This window comes from Corythoichthys intestinalis, chromosome 12 (genome assembly GCF_030265065.1).
Source record: "Corythoichthys intestinalis isolate RoL2023-P3 chromosome 12, ASM3026506v1, whole genome shotgun sequence".
Classification (NCBI taxonomy): Eukaryota; Metazoa; Chordata; class Actinopteri; order Syngnathiformes; family Syngnathidae; genus Corythoichthys; species Corythoichthys intestinalis.
Genome location: NC_080406.1, coordinates 27,578,624 through 27,600,273, shown reverse-complemented (window position 1 = coordinate 27,600,273; position 21,650 = coordinate 27,578,624). Strand labels below are relative to the sequence as shown.

Here is a 21,650-nt window from a genome sequence, read left to right as displayed (position 1 = left end):
TGTTTCATCACAAGTCTGGAATCTCGAAGTTGAATGAGTCGTGCGTGCATAGATAAAGAATTTGACCAAGAATTTTTAAAATAGTACACATTGAAAGTAGCATTTCTTTGCTGTATTTTAACACTGTACTGTTTTTCATTGCCTTTTTGTGATTTACAAATGCCGTGACAAAATTCAAAATAAAAATATGTAATACTGTAGAAGCCAATCAAAGATAGAACACACCTTTTAGTTGTTAGTGCAATGCGCTTGGCTAAAAGTCAATAATCCTAAATTGATGAAAACAAAATTATGCCTAAAATTGTCCTAAAATCTCATTTTTAACATTTTTTTTCTGTCCACTTTTTCAGTGCACCCGCACAGCTAACATGCTTTGAACGATTCACACCGTTCGAACTTCTGGATGCTCCAACAATTCACGTGATGCAGGCTCTTTCGATGTCACCCCTTTTACACACGGTTGCGGCAAAAACAAGATTTATTTATTTTTAACCTCCCCCCCAACAAAGCCTCCCATTCATTTCAAATAGCAAAAACATTGACATTTGCAAACTGACAAAATGCTAAAAAATTGTTTTTGTCCGATTAACAAGCAACATAAATAAATAAATAAATAGAAAATCACAAAATCAAGGAAAACACAAGTTATCAGTTAGTTTTGGCAAAAATGTAAAATTCTGGCAAAATTTGACAAAAACTTCCCCATACATTTTCAATTCATTCAATTCATTATTTTTAGCAAAAGAAAAATATCCTCAAATTTCACCACAATTAGCAGGAAGTAAACAAAAATATAGAAGAGTGACCTGGAAATAACCCAAAATCTTCAGAAAGTGAACCGAAATCAACAGGAAGTGACCCGAAAGTGCCAAAGTAACCCACAATTAACTGCCACTGAAAACGATAGACATCCAATTAATTTAAACTCGGAGGTCAGGCTGCGAGTGCCGACCTTTTAATGGCAGCCAATAAGTTAAAAAGGAAGTGACCCAAAAATACCCCCAAATTAATGGGAAGTGACCGAAAATGTACAGGAAGTATCCCAGAATCAGAAATGGCATTTTCTGGTTAACCTTGTACACTGTAAATGCAAATATACGACTTCATTAAATATGATAAGTGAACTGAACTCAATTTTTAACAAAATGATGTGAACACTTTTTTTTAATATAACACAATTTTTAATAAGTAAGTAGTAATTTGGGGCTGGAAAACATGCCTAACTTGATGTATCTCAGTTAAGACAAATTAGAAAAAAATAAGTTTTTGTACCCAGTGTTCTTTGGGTGTTCGTTCAGACATGTGCAGATCTGCCTCGTCTATTTCTTACTTTTCTGACACCAAAACATCTCCGCACACGTCCACGGTGAACCGCGCCGTCAACCAGAGCTCTCTTCGGCACCTTCACTTTCTTTACTTACTTCACATCGATTTGGTAAGTAAATATTTTAGTCTTTTATAAGCTGCTATTTAAGTAAAATATTTTTGCAACTGTTATTTATCTGTTCCGCCGCAATGGATAATGGGTAGTTGTGGCAACCACGAATGAGAGTAGTGATTGCTGTTGTTATTTTAATTGTGTCCTGTTCAAAAAAGTGTGTAGCTTCTTGGGGTCGTGCGGTGTATGGGGTACAAGAACAGCAAGTGTTAAAAACAAAAGCCAGTCTCTATAATCAGAGGGGTAGCAAGGGTCCCCAGGGGCCCCAGGCAACATGGGGCCCTTCGAGCGTGTGCAAGGAAGGGGGACAGTTGGAGCAATAGCACATTTAATAAAAGCATAATAACGCCTCGGCTTTTTAGGACACTCAAAATGCCCGGCTTCTACGACATTAGGACATAAAACTATAGTAACATAGTACACTCACCGCTGTCTTGCTTCCTTTTCTCCTCTTCTGCTTTTTTTCCCTTTCTTTTGTCGCTTCCAGAAGGATAACTTCTCTTCATTTTGAATATACGCCAACTTAAAAAAAAGCCAAATCGCCGCTCACTCTGAGTCACGTGGGGGGGGGGGGGGGGGGGGGGGTAGAGCGAGTAAAGGGGCCCCTTCAGGGAACTCAGACATAAGACTTTCACTGGCACTGTTGCACTTGTCGCTGCGACAGTGCAGTAAATCTGCGTGTGCTAAATCTGTTGGCCCTCTGGGTGCCGCTGCTGGCTGGGGGCCTAGGCAATTGCCTGGTTTGCATAATGGGATGCAACGCCTCTGTCAATAATTCTTCTCCACGTCACTCGTCACAAAATTTACTTAAAAATCGATGATTGAAGAGAGCCCTGGTAATACTATATAAGGTTATACTACTGATTGTTCATTTCACACCAAGCATTAATAAGCATTCAGCAGTGTGTCAAGAGCCAATGTCTCTTTTGTCGGAAATGCATTGTTGAGGATTTTAACCCCTTCAGACCTAAGCATGCTGCTGAAGGACATTACGCGTTCACTTCTGTAAACCAATAATTCACTGAATTTAGTTGCTATTGCCACTTCTGGGAGATGACTGGATGAAACTTTACCCATCGAAATCAAATCATGAGGTTTGGCACGCCCTTTTTGCTATTTTTGGCTCTTTGAAAATGGCTGACCAAACACAAATTCAAACTCATTAAAAACACATTAACATTAACATTAAAAATAACCAATAAAAGCATGAAATATCCCCAACCCAAAAATTTGTTCTGGTGTTTAAGTAGCGTAAAAATCAGCACAGATTTTTTTTTTGCCCAGCCATATGGCCCAGCAGAAAAAATGCAGGTCTGAAGGGGTTAAAATAGTTTAATTCCCCTGAATTAATCCATTGAGTGGTCTCCTTTCATTTTTTATTAAGGGTCATTATTGTTTGAAAATGTGTCAACAATTAAATTAATTTAATTAGCATGTATCATTTATTTCAGGTAAAAAAAAAAAAAAAGTTTACCTGCATATGAGCAGCACTAAAGCTAACCCAGGTACTTCGGTACTGGAAGCTCACAATAAATAAATTACTGTAAGCTAATTCAGGTTAATTTGAGCAATGCCAACTTAAACAATTTACTTTAATCCAAATATTATAAGTAATTTGATTCCCTCAAACCTGAAATAATTAAGTAAATTGCATCTAATTAACATAAGTGATATACAGTATATCCTGTATATACATAATATAATAAAAATATACAGTACTGTGCAAAAGTTTTAGGCAGGTGTCCTGATTAAAACTTTTGCACAGTACTGTACATTACAGTTTCTAAGGCAGGAAGTTTGCATCTTTAAAGAAAGTTAACTTATCATATCTTACAGTATACTTGTATGTGTAGTTGCTAATGATAAAATGCAATTTAAAATAATTTATACTAGATTTTATGATGATGAATCTTGACCTTCAAACTTATTTCCATTTGTAAAATACCTTGGATGTTCTACTTTAACGTTTTGTTTTTTCCCCAGTATTGAAAAATAAAATCATCCACTTTGTCTGACAATATGAACTCATCCTATTTTTGGGATCATTTCAAATAATGAAAAAACAATTTCTAGACAATCTTGAAGCAGCGCAACCGTGCAAGGGCAAATGTGCCCTCAATCAAGCGTGTATACATTGGTTTGAAGTGTGTACTGATTACACAGGTCTCAATGGGCAGCCATTCCACTTCACCAGAAACATTTCAAGTTGCACAGCGGGGTGCAAATTGTGGAGATTGCATTATGTCATGACACTGATAGTAGTTTATGTTGCTTTAATGACAGCACAGCAGATTGTCCCTGCTTCAACCTGTTATACACAAACCTCCACTCAATTGGAATGCATCGTTTTACTTCAAAGCGTGACTGAAACGCCTATGAAAGTCACATCCATCCGGGGTTGGTTCGATTTTTAATGAGTAATGATTGAAAATTGGTTAGGTTGTGCTTACCCAGCTGCATTGAGGTGCGCGTCTGGTTGACTGAATGCTGACTGGAACGCAAGCAGTTCTTTAGCTGTGCGGCTGCTGTTTGAGGCGACGAAGCGGGACTGACACAGTTGATCAGCGGCGTGGTCGGACGGGACGAAGAGGGCCCCGGGGATCCTGGAGAAGAAGGGTCTGAAATTTTTCCTCCTCCGCCATTCCCAGGACTGGACAAACATGAGCCCCTGGTGGCACCAACTCCAAATGTAGCCCTTAAAAAGAGAAAGAGGATAGTGACTTCTCATTGTATTGTGCAGGCCTGACAAGACGGTAAACGACACTACGCTAAGCCTGCAAGAGAAACAATAATTGCTGTATAAGTTCTTGCTATTTGAGTGGTTTAGGGTTTGAGACTAGTTGCAGAAGAGAAATAAAAGAAAACATGAGTAATTCATGCCCCACCCCCTTCTTAAAAATGCTAATAACTGCTAGAGTGGAGTCTTGAGACTTGCGAGTTTTACCAAAAATGAAGCCAGTGTATGAACAATTACCCTAATTTTCACACAATAAGACGCACCTGACTATAAGCCGCCGCACACCAAATTTGGCACAAAAACGTCATTTGTTCATCCATAAGCCGCACTGGACTATAAGCTGCAGCTGTCCTCACTCTATTATGGGATATTTACTCCAAAAGATATTAACCGGTAACTTTTTATTTGACAGTGGCGCCATAAGACTGTCATTAGACAATCATAATTAGGACATCATACGGCCATGAACATTAATGAATGCTTATAACAGACGTCATTTAGTGTTATCCGGCAAATTATCTCACTTTTGAATGGATGTAAAAGATCCAAGCTGGACATGAGTTAGCGGCATAAATTTCCGGATGACACTTAATGACATCTGTCATAAACATTCAGTAATGCCCATGACTGTGTCATGTCATAATTATGACGGTCTTATGACAGTCTTCTGACACCACTGTCAAATAAAGTGTCACTTATTAACCCAAATAAATCAACAAATAAGCCGCATTGGACTATAAGCCGCAGGATTCAAAATGAAGGGAAAAAGCAGCAGCTTATAGTCCGAAAATTACGGTAAGTTAAGCATTTGAGATGTCAATGCTGCATGCTAGGACTGATAGAATTCAAATAACATTCAGAAAAAGTTTTGCATAGAGCCTACAATCCATTACAAAAAATTGATTCATGGATTTTAATGCTACTTTCAGTTTAATGTTCACTGGAATACCTAGCATCAAACAGTGATCGTCTCCACCTGTATTTAATTTAATTCTTTACGCTGCAGTTAATTACAGTGACGTGACCCCCTCTCAGATTTTTTTTTTTTTTTTTTTGCATTACCATCGAGAATGTACTTGATTAAGATCAGGGGAAAAAAAGATAACCTAAGTGAACATAAAGTGCATTTTTAATAGCGGTCATACTTAATATTGGGGTAAAAAAAAAAAACATTAATTGCTCCCTCACCCAGTCTGAGGAATGAATTAGTAATTACTCTTTGTTATCTTAAAATTCCAGATTATATGGGGCTATTTTGCTTATTGCTTATATGCTTTGTACTGGCATTTTAATTCATTTCAACAAAAAGATGATTTTAGATATGGATGTTTTGAGTGACAATCCTGGTCACAGAATTTGAAAATTAACCTCATATCCTATTACAGTATAAATAAATAAAAAACAAAAATATATACAGTGCAGGCTGAAAGTTTGGACAGACGTTCTCATTCATGCGTTTTCTTTACTTTCATGACTATTTACATTGTAAATTCTCACTGAAGGTAATAAAACTATGAATGAACATGTGTGGAATTATGTACGTAGAAAAAAAAGTAGAAATAACTAAAAACATGTATAATATTCTAGTACAGTGATCCCTTGCTACTTCGCGCCCTCAGTCCATCGCATATTTTTTTTTCAATTTAAAAATCAAAAAATAAATACAGATGAGCTGTCCCGATCCGATCAGTAGTCTCCCTCTCCATCCTGCTGCTTTTCTTGGTCTGGCAGTGCACTGGAGTTGCTTATTAAAGTTAACGATGATTGACAGACGTTAAGGTTTGATCTTGCCAGAGATGATTTGGAAGCAACTTCAAAGCACCGCATGTGTCAATCATGGTTTAGCTTGTTAAAAAGTTACTGTGGCAACTCATTGTGTGTAAGTGTTTAATAAAGGCAAGCATTTTTCTACTTTAGTCTTGTTTAAAAACAAATCAGTGGGACAGTAACATGTTTAAAACTTATAATAATTATTACATTTAAAGTGCTTGAAAACCATTTATAAAAGTTTATTTTTTTAAATTATACATTAGGGAAAAAAGTGAAAAAACATGTCTTATATATAACCCTCTAACCCTCTTTCCAATGCTACATCCGAAAAAAATACATTAAACGCACACACACAAAAAAAAATTGTGGTTTTTCACTTATTGTGGTGGTTTCTGGTCCCAATTAACCACAAAAAACTTTATCTTTAAATTAGCCACCCTTTGCTCTGATGACTATTTTGCACACTCTTACCATTCTCTTGATGAGCTTTAAGAGGAGGTCACCTAAAATGTTTTTCTACTTCACAGATATGCCTTTTCATGGTTGATTAGTGGAATGTATTGCTTTATCAATGAGGTTGGTACCTTCATTTGTCTTGCACTGAATAAGGTGTCTCCAAACTTTTGGCCTGTAATGTATATGTCGTACTATTAGTATGAGAATAAAGTCGTACTAATAGTATGAGAATAAAGTCACACTAATAGTATGAGAATAAAGATGTACAATTATGAGAATAAAGTCATATTAGTATGAGAAAAAAAGTTGATCAAGTAGTGCGAAAATAAAGTTGCAGTACTTGTATAAGAATAAAGTCGTAACATTAGTACGAGAAAAAAAAATCATTATACATAAGGATGCAGTGAATGAATGCAATTAGCTTACCTTAACTGAGAGCTACAAGGAAGTATTTGATAAATCCTACTAGAGGTGGGAATCTTTTGGCACCTAACGATTCGATTACGTTTACGATTTAGAGGCTCCGATTCGATTATATATCGATTATTGAACCTACACCCCCCCCACACACACACTTTTAATGTTATGTACATTGTTTCAAAATTGTTCAAAAATCCTTTTCAGGCGAAACCAAACTAATTTTTCAGTATCATGTTAACGGTTTAAAACAGTATATAAAATACTCAAGTCCCATTCTGTATCAGCAGCTTTAAACTACATTCAATTAATTTAATGATGTGAATCAACAGTTAAAGTTGTTAAAATTCTCCCGTTATTCCAAAATTTCCTTTCCGTCTACTTTCGACATGTCAAAGTTTTAAAACTGTTTCATCATTTAAAGATGGATTCAAGTTAAGATTTTGCCGATTTAGGAGTATGTTAGATAAAAAGTTAATTAGGTTCGCTACAACAAAGCCTTCTAGAGAAGTCTACTGCTTTAAGATGGCGGCTGTTAACTACGCGGCAACTACTAAACGGCAATCTGTCATTTTGAAATTTAGTTCTTTTTACATGTTCTACCGGTGTTCTGACAAATTTTGCAACCCATCAAAAATTGCTACCTTTCGGTGTTGCGCATGCGTGTAACGTTAAAAATGGCCGCGAATGCGGCGATTCCAAAGTAAACACTACAAACTTTCTTTAAAGAAAGGAATATTTACTTAAGTTTGATCATGTAAAGACATGTACAATAGTTCTCAGGCACATCCTACCATGTTAGCTGCACACAGCAACTGCATCCTCTCACTGTTAACGACTTCGTCATGTCATTAAGTATTAATTTACGCCATTTTTGTGTTTCACATGTATGTTTATGATGTATCTAGTTTAGTTAGCACCTTTGGATAACATTGAGAGTCGAACTGAATGTAAAAGAGGGTTTTTTCAGCGCCACAAAAGCTTTGGTAGCAAAATTTTGTAATGGAGCAAATTTTGACAGAACACCAGCGCCATCGTCTGTCATTTTGCATCTAGTTCTACATATATGTGATATCTACTATAGCCGTATGTGGCCGTATGTTTGTAGCAACTAGCAACTGGGCGTTGTTTGAAGCAGCTGTCGGACGCAGTCAGGTATTATTGGTTTTTTTTGTTTTTTTTTTATCTAGCAGCATGAGTTGAACATGATATTTACTCTCGGTCCGTTCCTCATTGCGTCCCGAAGACTGCGCTGACGTGTTTTAGGTCTGCTTTACCTGGTTCAATTCAATAATCGGAATTTGGATTTTTGTGAATTGTTCTCAAATCTTCCACGGCCAAATCGCGAATAATCTCAGAATCTGAAATTTTGCACACCTCTAAATCCTACTACTGATTATATTTTGATATACGTAGATGATCCAAAAGATCAATGATTTCCTCATTTGTGAAACCCATTCTAAAACACAGTTTCACGAGATGCTATCAATATTGGTAATTTTAACGCAAGCGGCAAAGCACTACGTAAAGTCCGTAGAAGTTTAGCTACTTTAGCCGTACTGCATCCATATACTGTATATTATGTCAAGTAATACTACAATTTTTTTCCTGTACCAAATAATATACTTTTTTACTCGTACTAGAAATTAAGACTTTATTCTCCGACAACTAGTAAGACTTTTTTTCTATTAGTACTAGTATGACATTTGTTTTCGTGAGTTTAACATCTTAGTCCTATTTTTCTTTCTTTGGCCCTACTACTCCGTTGTAAAAATTGCCATTGTCGTGAAAGTCATATCTCCTTCTTTAATCTGTTTTCAGCAAAAAAAAAAAAAAAAACCCAGCATGGCCTCTTGATCATATACAGTAAAGGGTGTGGCGAGTCGCTAATTTATATGTCTGTGGAATAATGAATGGGAGACCAGCAAGCTGAATTGCACTGACTGCAACATCCATTCTCTTATTGCTGCCCATTGACTTCCAGTCGTATAAACAAGTTACGGGCTCATGTGTGTGTCATCTGTGCAAAACAACTTGAGTTTTAAAGCATCTATAAAGGGGTACTTGCAGAGAGGACATTTTGGCCAGACCTCGCTTAAGCCCTGTGTACACAGTCATTTCCCATCAGGAATATTGCCCTTTTGAGTAAACCGCACTGGGAAGGAGCGGCGGAACAGAATGTTATGTCAATACGCCAGCAGGAGCGGCAGCATGCGTCGCTACATTGATGCATGTGTAAGTGCGACAGCTGGAAGAGATCCCTCAAAAATATCTCACACTGGGGAATGGATTGAATGGAGTGAATGGATTTTTAACATGTGCAAACAATCGTTTGAGCAATGCAGGCTTATGTGGCACTTTAAGGGGTGTTGGTAAACACTGTTGTGAATATTGTGGTCATGGTCAGGTAATACATTGGGAAAAAATACTCACTGAAGCATTATACGAACCTACTGTATAGATTTTAACATCTTTATCGATTTTTGAAACAGACACACACAATGAGAAGAGGAAAATATTCGTAATGTTCAGTGTTGTTTTCGTCAACGATAAGGAAATCATTTTGTCAACAAACAGTTTTTTCATGACGATGGCGAGCTAAAAACGTGTCTTCGGATACTAAAACATAATGGAATGGATGCCAGTTGTCGTCTGACGAGATGAAAACGAGAAGGATATCCGCCATAGTTTCCGTCATAAATTCAAAACGTGTGATTTTTTCTTATACTACAGGGTGACCCCAAAAAAAGTTTACACTCAGTTGACTGCTTGTTTAAAAGCCATTGAAACATATCTAAATAGGTTGTCATGCTTAAGTGATTCTTTAAGGTCACTCAATGCAGCAGGCAATCTCTCGTCTCTACAATTCCTGTGCTTCTGCTGAAAATGAAGAAAACTTTAGCTGTACCTGAATTGCTGCGTGCCGGTCTGACACCTACTGAGATTGCAGCAAATCTGAGAATATCCAGATGTGCAGTCTACAAAGTTAAAAAGAAGCTGAAAGATACTGGAACAGCCTCACGAAAACCTGGGTCTGGAAAACCCGATCTGTGCGGACCAAAATGTTCATTGACAAGGTGATATGTGGCCACCCCAGAGTCCAGATCTTAATCCCCTGGATTATAGCATATGGGCAACTGTGGAGGACAGTGCCTGTAAGAAGCCACAAACTTCTGTGGCAGCCTTGGAGAGGTCCATTGTTAGATCTTGGGAAAAGATGACAGCATCTTACATAAACAAGACCTGTCAAGCGTTCCGCAGGCGCCTGGAGGCTGTTGTGACACTTAAGGGAGGACACATTGAAAAATAGAGTGTACTGTACATGTTCTTTACAATAATGTATAATTTGTGATTAAATTCTAATTCTAAACTGAATAAACATGGCATTTAAGTTGTATTATGGGAGTGTAAACTTTTTTTTGGGTCACCCTGTATGTGTAGTTAGCACGCCTCCCCCCGCCCACCCCACACACAGGCTTAAGTGTGTGCCCATTCCAGGCTCCTTTTGTGAAACGTGTCAGGTTGCAGTTATTCTCAAACACATGCAGCGATCCAATGCCGGATTTAGGTTGAAAAAGTTCGAAAGCTGTCCCGTATACAAACAGGAAGGATTGTCTCAGGAGTGATTTGTTCGAGGATTCAAGGTAATTATTATACTTTTTGTACCATGCGTGTATTTTGAAACGTTGTGAAAAAAATCAATGGGAGAAATTAACGGCTACGACATTGGCGTAATATATCGCAATATTTACATGAAATAAATGCTAACTGCTCGGTTCTTTGCTCTTTTGACAAACAATTGATGCTGATACAGTGGGACAAATAAGTATTTAGTCAACCACTAATTGTGCAAGTTCTCCCACTTGAAAATATTAGAGAGGCCTGTAATTGTCAACATGGGTAAACCTCAACCATGAGAGACAGAATGTGGGGAAATAAACCCGGAAAATCACATTGTTTAATTTTTAAAGAATTTATTTGCAAATCATGGTGGAAAATAAGTATTTGGTTAATACCAAAAGTTCATCTAAATACTTGTACTTATGTACTCTTTGTCGGCAATAACGGAGGCCAAACGTTTTCTGTAACTGTTCACAAGCTTTTCACACACTGTTGCTGGTATTTTGGCCCATTCCTCCATGCAGATCTCCTGTAGAGCAGTGATGTTTTGGGGCTGTTGTTGGGCAACACGGACTTTCAACTCCGTCCACAGATTTTCTATGGGGTTGAGATCTGGAGACTGGCTAGGCCACTCCAGGACCTTGAAATGCTTCTTACGAAACCACTCCTTTGTTGCCCTGGCTGTGTGTTTGGGATCATTGTCATGCTGAAAGACCCAGCCACGTGTCATCTTCAATGCCCTTGCTGATGAAAGGAGATTTTCACTCAAAATCTCTCGATACATGGCCCCATTCATTCTTTCCTTTACACGGATCAGTCGTCCTGGTCCCTTTGCAGAAAAACAGCCCCAAAGCATGATGTTTCCATCCCCATGCTTCACAGTGGGTATGGTGTTCTTCGGATGCAATTTAGTATTCTTTCTTGTCCAAACACGAGAACCTGTGTTTCTACCAAAATGTTGTATTTTGGTTTCATCTGATCATAGCACATTCTCCCAGTCCTCTTCTGGATCATCCAAATGCTCTCTAGCGAACTGCAGATGAGCCTGGACGTGTGCTTTCTTCAGCAGGGGGACACGTCTGGCAGTGCAGGATTTGAGTCCCTGACGACGCATTGTGTTACTGATAGTAGCCTTTGTTACTGTGGTTCCAGCTCACTTTAGGTGATTCACTAGGTCCCACTGTGTGGTTCTGGGATTTTTGCTCACCGCTCTTGTTATCATTTTGACGCCACGGGGTGAGATCTTGCATGGAGCCCCAGATTGAGGGAGATTATCAGTGGTTTTATATGTCTTCCATTTTCTAATAATTGCTCCCACAGTTGATTTTTTTAACACCAAGCGTTTTACCTATTGCAGATTCAGTCTTCCCAGCCTGGTGCAGGTCTACAATTTTGTCTCTGGTCTCCTTCGACAGCTCTTTGGTCTTGGCCATAGTGGAGTTTGGAGTGTGACTAAGTTGTGGACAGGTGTCTTTTATACCAATAATGAGTTAAAACAGGTGGGATTAATACAGGTAACGAGTGGAGCCTCGTTAGACCTCGTTAGAAGAAGTTAGACGCACCCAGAAATCTTGCTTGTTTGTAGGTGACCAAATACTTATTTTCCACTCTAATTTGGAAATAAATTCTTTAAAAATCAAACAATGTGATTTTCTGTTTTTTTCCATTCTGTCTCTCATGGTTGAGGTTTACCCATGTTGACAATTACAGGCCTCTCTAATCTTTTCAAGTAGGAGAACTTGCACAATTCGTGGTTGACTAAATACTTATTTGCTCCACTGTATCTATAAAGAATTCAGGAATTTATGCACAATAATTTTCAACATAAAAAGCTCTTTGTGTTGATAAGGCGGTGCTACAGTGACTTAAAGACTTGCAGCACAATCGACATATTTACGTAAAATAAATGCTAACTGCCTGTTTTTTTTGTTGTTGCTTTTAACCAAGAATCGAGACTAACGTCCATATCTATGAAGAATTCAGGGATTTAAACATTTATTCACAAGAATTTTCAATGTAAAAAGCTCCTTGTTTGTGTTTCCACTCTGTAAGCTTTGACAGAGATAGGCGCCCTATTAACCGGCCCCGCGCCCCATCAATATATTATTTAGTCTATCGAGAATCACTTGATCGTATCGAGACATCTCTAAACATAGATGTTAATGCCTAAGGAAAGAAATGAGTGCTAAGGTAAAATACTCTTACAAATACGCACAATAAAACATAAATGTGATAAAACAGGCACAAAACCGCTACAAAACAACCTCATCAACTATTTTGGCACTGAATTGAAAATATTCAAATAAATGTGCTATATTCAACTGACTAGAAGTAAAGGAAAGGCAAATTTATTTGAATAGCACAAGTGAAGGAACAAAACGTGAATCCAAACATAAAATCAATAGTTGAAACAAAAATTGTGACACAAATCTCGATTCAGTTCAAAGGTGCGCTTGAGGAAAATGCAGCCAGTCAATTAAATGTCCCCAAGTGCGCGCTCGCGTGCGTGTCAAGCTCTCCTCATCATAATGAGCATCCTACCAGCCACGTAATGATAGAGGAGGGAATCTTAAGAAATAGCAAGTGTTCTGGTACAGCTAAAACAAATTCTCTCATTTGCTTGCATCCTCCAACCTCTTAATTATTCCTATATACAGTACTACAGTATCTACATCCCATACAACAGTGTGTCTTGTGTTCTCTTCAATTTCTTCACTGTCATTTCTCTGCCTCTTTTCACCTTTTTGTTTGTCCACCCCCCACCCACCCACGTTTGTTTTCATCATCTTCCTCACTCCTTTCATGCCTCATTTTCTTTCTGCCGGTCCCCGAGTCTTCATTATCTTTCTCCCGCTTGTTTGTGTTTCTATTATTCCGACGCTGCTCAGCTTTTGTTTCTCCCTCGTTCATAGTCTTTCACCGCATCACGGGCCAGAATGCAGATTAGCCGCCGAGCAGCCATTTGAAATATGGTCCTCCTCGAAGGAATGACGATGGCTATAACATTGAGCAAATATACAACTATGACCTCAACACACTTACCTTTTAATCTCCTGCGGTTTTAACAGTGCCGGGTAGTTGGGTTTCAATGCTAACAGCAGCGCTAATAACAATTTTATGATAATGGTGATGATGCCGTTGGTAATAATCTACTCTCGGTATGTGGTAGCACCAGAAAGGCAGACAAATACATTACAGTGGATCTTCTTAGATTGAATATAGTCTCTTCTGCATAGCTGGTCAACACTAATTTGTTCAGTTTTGGAATCTATTTTCTAGTAATTTACATATACAGTATATTAGCAAGTTAAAACTGAATGTAGATCTTTCAACTGCAACAAACTGCGTACAAAACGCCTGTTAGCTGTAAGGATAATTTGACAAGAAAGGCTTCCATCCGTCCCGGCTTTTAACACTGACCTGGACACGGGGGTGACGTAGTTTCCCGGGAAGACGCCTGACGCCGCCGTTCTCAGTGAGGTGCCTTTGAACCATCCGTCTTGACACTTCTCTGTCACCCGGTACATCTCCCCCTTCCTTAGTTCAAGCTCGTCAGCCTTCTGGGGCTTGTAGGCGTAAAGCGCAAGGTAGCTGAGAACAAAGATGTTAGAAAATAATACATCAATAGAAAGCACTGGCTTATTGGCAGCTACACGTCCATCTGGCTTATTTTGAGACATATGGGACGTCAAGCCAAAACTCAAAACATCAAACGTGATCATTTGAAACCCATGGCTTTAGATGACCATCATGAATTACAATGCACAACATTAAGATTTTTCTTATGAAATCTGCAATCATAATACTGTGGTGAGAGAAGCATAAATGATGTGCAGTTGCTTAAGGCAACAAGAAAAACTCATAAACTACCAGGGATCAGCCCAAAAAAATGTATGTACCGGTATGTCCAAATACAATACAAAATATGTCGTTTTTATTTGTGGCAAGGCCAACTACAAAATACACAGCCTGTATCTGTATAAAAACACTTGTATCTACAGTGATACTTCGACATACGATCTTTTCGACATTCGACGTAAAATTTGACTTCCTATTTGTTACATCCAACGACATGCTCGAAATACGACAGCGCCGCAGTTTCTTTGTTTTGGCGCAAGACGGACGCACGGCCTCCGACACGGGTTCCAAGAAGGTTAGTGCAAGTGGTGAGAAAAGGAAAAAGGTGACGCTAACCATAGAAATGAAGATGGAAATGATTGAAAAAATATGAGTGTGGTTAGGGTTTATGGTTTCGGGTTTATAGGGTGCGCATCCGTGAACTGGCTCGGCAATAATCCTCCGACCTCCATTCGCCAGTCTTTATAAGTTAAGGTGACAATTATTATTGTGGTACCATCGCCAAAGAGATTGCCAGCTTCGTCAGGTTTTAAATCATTTATTTCAGAACTTGTGCAACACAACACGCCTACCGTCCGCCGCAGTTGGTGCCAGCAACAATAGAAAAGAGAAAGTAAAATCTCAACTGTTTCTTTCTCTCTCTGTAACGTCAGCAGTGTTGTTAATAATGGCGTTAGAATATAACGGCGTTACTAACGGCGTTATTTTTTCCATTAGTGAATAATCAATTACTTTTCTCATCTTGGCAACGTCATTACCGTTACTGAGGCGGAAAAAGCGTGCGTTACTATGCGTTACTATGTTGGTTGAATGACACGAGAAAAGTCTGAGAGAGACGGACTCACGGAGATGACAGAGCAGAGTAGGAGTGGGGAGGCCGTTGCAAACGCGAAGCTAGGTGGCTCCAATAATACCTGACTGTAGCCGATAGCCTTCTAACTACGCCCACATGATGCTACGGTAGATATCACACATTATAGAACTACATGCAAATGACACCCTAGCAACATGTATAAAGAACTAGATGCGTTATTAAAAAGCCGCCATCTTAAAGCAGTAGACCTCTCAGGAAGGCTCTGTTGTAGAGAACCTTCCTAGCGAACCCCCTAACTTTTCATCTAAAATGCTCCTAAATCGGCAAAATCTTGACTTAAATATATCTTTAAATGATGAGACAAGATTTAAAACTTACACATCTCGAAATTAGACGGAAGGGAACTAATGCAATAATCGGAGCAGTTTTAACAACTTTAACGGTTGATTCACAACATTAAATGATTTCCACACATAGCAAAGGTATCATAGCTATCTAGTTATCGCAATATCCGCAATACCCCTGTGTCTAGTTAAGTTTAGGGTAAAGAATTGGGCTAGGGCAAATTGTCTCAAAACCTATTAAACTTCACATTGTGTAACCTGTTTTTTTGTTTGTTTGTTTTTTGTTGTTGTTTTTTTTTTACATGAAAAATTATGACCAGTTACCGTATTGGCCCCAATGTAAGACGGCCCTGATTATAAGACGACCCCCTCTTTTTCAAGACTCAAGTTTGAAAAAAGACTTTTTGAACACCAAATTAATTTTTATACAGAAAATAATTACAGAACATCCAAAACAAATGATTATAACAACATATTTAAGAGAAAATGCATGTTATTTTGCCTCATTCGAATCTTAATATCTGAACATTTTAATATGTAAACTAAAGTGCGATCAAATTTGTAAATGAATGGCTTCTGGTTTTTGAAATGTAAATAAACCAATCTATTGCACCAAAACAACAAAATTGCAATAACTGCATTAACCATCAAAGTGAAGTCTAACTGTAACTGTAGTCTTGAAACAAATCTGAATAAGGAAAAACATTGCAACAAAATAATACAAACTGGTTAAACTTGAGAGTAGCTGAGATCTGTCATGACAGAACATCGCTTCAATGATATCTGGCGCCATCTAGTGTCGTAAATGGGTATAATGTCTAAATTGCGAATAGAAGACGACCCCCACTTTTTCAGTCTTATTTCAATGCAAGAAACAAGTCTTATATTCGGGCCAATACGGTACTTTGCCAAGTAACTAATTACTCTTCCATTCAGGTAGCTGAGTTACTGACGCAATTACTTTTTGGGAGAAGTAATTTGTAACTGTAAATAATTCCTTTTTAAGTAAGATCAACAACACTGAACATCAGTCATGTGGTTCGTTCAGGTACATCACGCAACATTAGAACCCGATTCGTTACATTAGTACAGAAATTATTATTATTATTATTTTTATATTATTATTCCGATTTTTATTTATAATTTATTTGTTTTGGTATGGGTAATTCCCATTTCTAATAGTACCAGCAGTATTTACTAAGGATTTAGTGTAGGTTTTCGGGCTGTAGAACGAATTAATAGAATTATAATGTATTCTTATGGGAAAATCCTGCTCGACATACGACCATTTCGACTTAAAAACAATGTCCTAGAACGAATTAACTTCGTATGTAGAGTTATCAGTGACTCACTGTGTTTGTATTCCAAAATACCCGAAAATACTGTACATTCTTCCCAAAGGCAGTTTTCCTATTGACAAAATGTTCTCTCTGATTTACACACATATTAAAAATCCATATGTGACCCGATAAATGACCTTACAATGATCTCACTTATTTGTTCAATTAAAATGTGCTGCATAAATTGAATAGGATCTAAATAAATGATTAGAAACAAGATTATATTGAAATGCATTGGGCCTAAAATTTAAAGACTACTGAAGTTTTGTATCTCCATTTTTTAGAGGGTGGGGGCGGTCAATTTGAAGTTATTTAATTTTAAATGTAATAATTTTAATGTATTTGTATTTTATTCTGTGGTTTTGTGTGTGCCAGATTACCACTAGTGATACCTATAACGCATTTAGACAGAATACCTTGAAAGAAAGGGCCACTAAATATAGAAAGTGTAGTTTTTGTCAACAAAAATTCAGACACATTTCTTTTAGTTTTAGTCAGCAATTACTCAAAGTTTTCGTCTGTAAACTTTAAAAGTTTTAGTCCATGAATCAATCAATAAAAGGTTTCCGAAAATTTCGAATCAACTTTGACAGACGAGCACATAATTGTAGAGTGTAAAAGGACATCACCATCTTCATGATGGTTACACTCAGCAGGAAAACAGTACATTGTTTTCAATTAATTAATCTCACCCGGATGCAACGAATGGTACATAAAACATTTTCCAAGAGTTTAAGACGACACTCACAATACTAAACGCTAATGCTAACGTGAACGTTATGCTAACGCTTCAAGTTACATTTAGTGTGTGATGATTACTCAGCACAGACCTTTAAAGGCTAAAGCAACATGGCATATCTTACCAAGATAAGAAAACAAAAGTTACCAAGCAGCACCTGACACAAAAGGACTCCGGAGTCGATACATGCTTACTCTCCGGCCAGTGAAAAAGCGTGTGTGTGACCAAACAGTGCTCCGATTATTGCTAACTGCACATACGATAACAAAATGTCACAGATTGTGAACTTATGACAAAAAGAAAACGGCCAATTTTCATCTCGTTCTCGTCTCGTCAGACGAAAACTGGCATCCTTCTCATTGTTTTAATCTCCCAAGCCACATTTTTAGTTTGTCATTGTCACGTCGTCGTCATGAAAAAGTTGTTCGTTGATGAAATATGTTCGTTATCATCATAGTTGACGAAAACAACACTGGTTGATACTGCCTATTAAAAGCCCGTATTACTCATTAAAAAATCCAGAGAAAACCCCCATATACCTTCAATGACAGAGATCTAATTCCCCAATGTATCTTTTGTAAACATAAACCTGATATGCCAAGTTTTTATTAATTTTTTTTTTTTACACTAATGGGATACCAAATTAATATAAAATATACATTTTTGTCTCCCTTTAATAATCTGCTCCCGTAAACAGATGGTGATAAATGTAGAAGATTGACAAAGAACATAGAACAGGCTTTTGTTTTGCCTGCCAAAGAATATTAAAATGCCAGGAATGGTGCCAAACTCTTACAAATAGGAGTAGTACCACTGGAGTAGTACTCACAGAAGCACTTAAGTGGGCTCATGTATGGAACATTGTCTACGTAACATACAGATGAGCTTCTTTTATTGTTGATGGTGGTGGTGATGGCAAACAATGAGACTAGCATAAACCAGCTCTATATGCTGCCTCTACGTTGCCATGGTAACAGATGTGGGATCGTATTCTGTCTTCCCATGGCAACAGGAAGAGTTGCCAGGTCAAGATTGAAACGTCCACCCTCATCACCAGTACAAATCCACTCCAGACTCGGACATCCAGGGCTAAAAAACAGGGTGACATCTTGTTTTACGTTTTAGGAAATGTTAGCTTACAGTTAGGGGAGGGCTTGTCAAAGCTGCTGAAGTGAGGGAAACTTGATGTAAAAGCTGCCATTGTTAATGAATGGAACGCACATCACTTCAAGAACACTAGGGATGTGCCGGTATAATATTCTGATGGTATGATAACCTTAAGCCAAAATATCATGGTTTCATGTTCTCACGGAATTGCAGTTACAGCTCTAAAATGTGTTACTTTGATATATTTGGGTTAAAAAAAAAGTTCCATTGAAGAAACAAACAGATTTTTCAAAACATATATTAGCAAATAGGAACATAAGTATAATGTTAAGTTAAACAAAATAACAAAAAAAAAAAAAACAAAAAAAAAAACTGAAATATTCTAAATAAAATCAAAATAAATGCAGTCCTTTAGATGAGCCTAAACCCACAGCCACAGCTCAACATTATTACCATCACAACAAAAATATTTGAATTATTTTTCATAAAAAGCACGTGTGTATAACTCGTACAATGTTTACATTATACACACTCTTTCTCAACACAGACAGTTGCCTGAGAGAAAAACCATCATGTTTTAGCACCGCTAGACACACTAAACATGCTGGAGTTAACTCTCGTAGCTGGTGGGAAACGTTCATGACAGTGCTTACTAACCTTTAATTTTGTATTACCGTATTGGCCCGAATATAAGACGACCCCCTCTTTTTCAAGACTCAAGTTTGAAAAAAGACTTTTTGAACACCAAATTAATTTTTATGCAGAAAATAATTACAGTACATCTGATACAAATGATTATAACAATATATTTGAGAGAAAAAGCATGTTATTTTGCCTCATTCAAATCTTAATATCTGAACATTTAAATATGTAAACTAGAGTGCAATCACATTCGTAAATGAATGGCTTCTGGTTTTTGAAATGTAAATAAACCAATCTATTGTGATAAAACAACATAAATGCAATAACTACATTAACCATCAAAGTGAAGTCTAACTGTAACTGTATTCTTGAAACAAATCTGAATAAGGAAAAACATTGCAATAAAATAATGCAAACTGGTTAAACTTGAGAGTAGCTGAGATCTGACAGAACATCGCTTCAATGATATCTGGCGCCATCTAGCGTCGTGAATGGGTATAACGTCTAGACCACGAATATAAGACTAACCCTAACCCTTTAAAAAAAAAAAAAAAACGAATATAAGACGACCCCCTATTTTTCAGTCTTATTTCAATGCAAAAAACACCGTCTTATATTCGGGCCAATACGGTAATGCGAAGTCATATTAGAGGTATTGCCTCCTCGGCAGCTACCCTCCGAAAACATGCTTTACATGTCGGTTGGCCCTCCTCTAAGCCACAACCATCTGTAACTTTTCTGTAGCTGAAGTATTCCCATACCAGCGATTTTGTTTTCTCCGATGGGGGGAAAAGTTCAGGAGTTTCACCTCCTCCAGCCATCATGTAGCACAGCTGCCTCACTAACACTGAGCAACAACCGGTTTCTTCATGCATTTTTGGGACATAAAAAATAGCAAATACCGTAGGGACGGTATGACGGAAAATTTTGGCGGTTTTGAAACCTTGACGTTTTTATACCATGGTATACCTTGAAACCGGTAATCGGCACACGTCTAATGAACATAGCACAATAATTTCCCCAAACATTCACACAGTAGATATTAACCTTATTAGAAGAGAGGACTGATGAACTGCCAATGCTTTTTCTGATCTGACAGCTTATCATAAGGCATTTTCAATGTTTTTTTTCTTTTCCTTTTTCAAATAATGTTATGTTTAGTGACTTGGGTGATTTTCTATATCCCATACATGAATATTCCTGGTGATTGGCTGTCTTCACATATCAAGTGAGATTACAATTTCTACATGGAAGTAAGATTATGTATAACAACTCAAAGAACAAAAGAAAATGTGATGTGTAATTCAGTGAGTGTTAAGTCGTAAGCCTTATTTTGAAACATTTCTTCACACAGCCAAGGTCAAAGTATGTTATTGTGTTGTGTTGTCTTTCACAGGACGTCTTTTTAAGTTGCTCTGAAAGGGTTTTCTGAGTGTGATGGTGGAGGAGTAGCTGTTAGTAGTAGAATTAAGTGGAACAAGGCCAATATCTCTGGGCACAATGGAGGAAATGTTTTTTTAATGCTTGCAAGAAAATGGCATCTTGGGTGAACCTTAGAACTCATACTCTGTGTGGTGGAAAACAAAGAGCAGCACTATAAAATCCAGGTTACAAGAAAGAGGAGTGATTGATGTTTACTCACATGTTGAGAGGCAGCTGCACCTTAGCATGGGCCAATAGCTCAGAGGTTATAGATGCCACCTTTGGGGGTACCAGTACCCCTGTCGAAGAGGGGGAGGGACCAGGGGATGATGCATCCTAAAGGCACGCAGAAAGCAGCAAACCCATAAAAATATGGAGGCAGACATAATATTCTGTATGCATGCGCAGATATCGACCTCTGAATGCATCCTGAGTATTAAGCTGGAGACAAAAACAAGTATAAAAGGTATAAGTATAAGCAACTCTAGGTTATAGCAATATAAAAGATGGCAAATATGTTATCTAAATTGAACTGTCAGAGCTAGTAATTGGGAAATATCTCAACAATGTTAAAATACTGCATTATTTTTTACGTCGTATATCTTTTCACAGACATACTGGTGAATATAGAAATTGAATCACAGTGCAGTCTGTTTACTGGTCAACTTGCAACCTACAAGTTATGGGCAGATAAAACTAGACGATAACATAGCATGAATCATGTACAGGAAACTGGAATGATCGTAACACTGAGATTGTACACAACATTTTTAGGCAAATTGGTGGTTAGAAACAATTCCAATCAAAATGTCCTCCTTCAAAAAACTGACAGGTTCAGTCAACTGTACTGTTCACGTGATCCGACAGCTTGAAAAAAAAACTCATTTGACCTGATTGACCAAGAATGACTTGTTGTTCAATGGGGATTTGCTAAACATCAGTGAA

General features: G+C 37.7%; 1 protein-coding gene across 1 annotated transcript in view; it reads right to left on the bottom strand.

The window, feature by feature from the left end:
• The window catches only part of LOC130926755 (E3 ubiquitin-protein ligase SH3RF3-like), a 195,165-nt gene that overhangs the window by 26,694 nt on the left and 146,821 nt on the right, over positions 1 to 21,650 (bottom strand). Inside the window, exons 5-7 of the mRNA XM_057851916.1 lie at positions 20,926 to 21,041; positions 13,860 to 14,030; positions 3,889 to 4,133 (exon numbers count right to left, since the gene is read on the bottom strand). Coding sequence (XP_057707899.1) covers positions 3,889 to 4,133; positions 13,860 to 14,030; positions 20,926 to 21,041 — 532 coding nt within the window. The remainder of the gene's footprint in view (positions 1 to 3,888; positions 4,134 to 13,859; positions 14,031 to 20,925; positions 21,042 to 21,650) is intronic.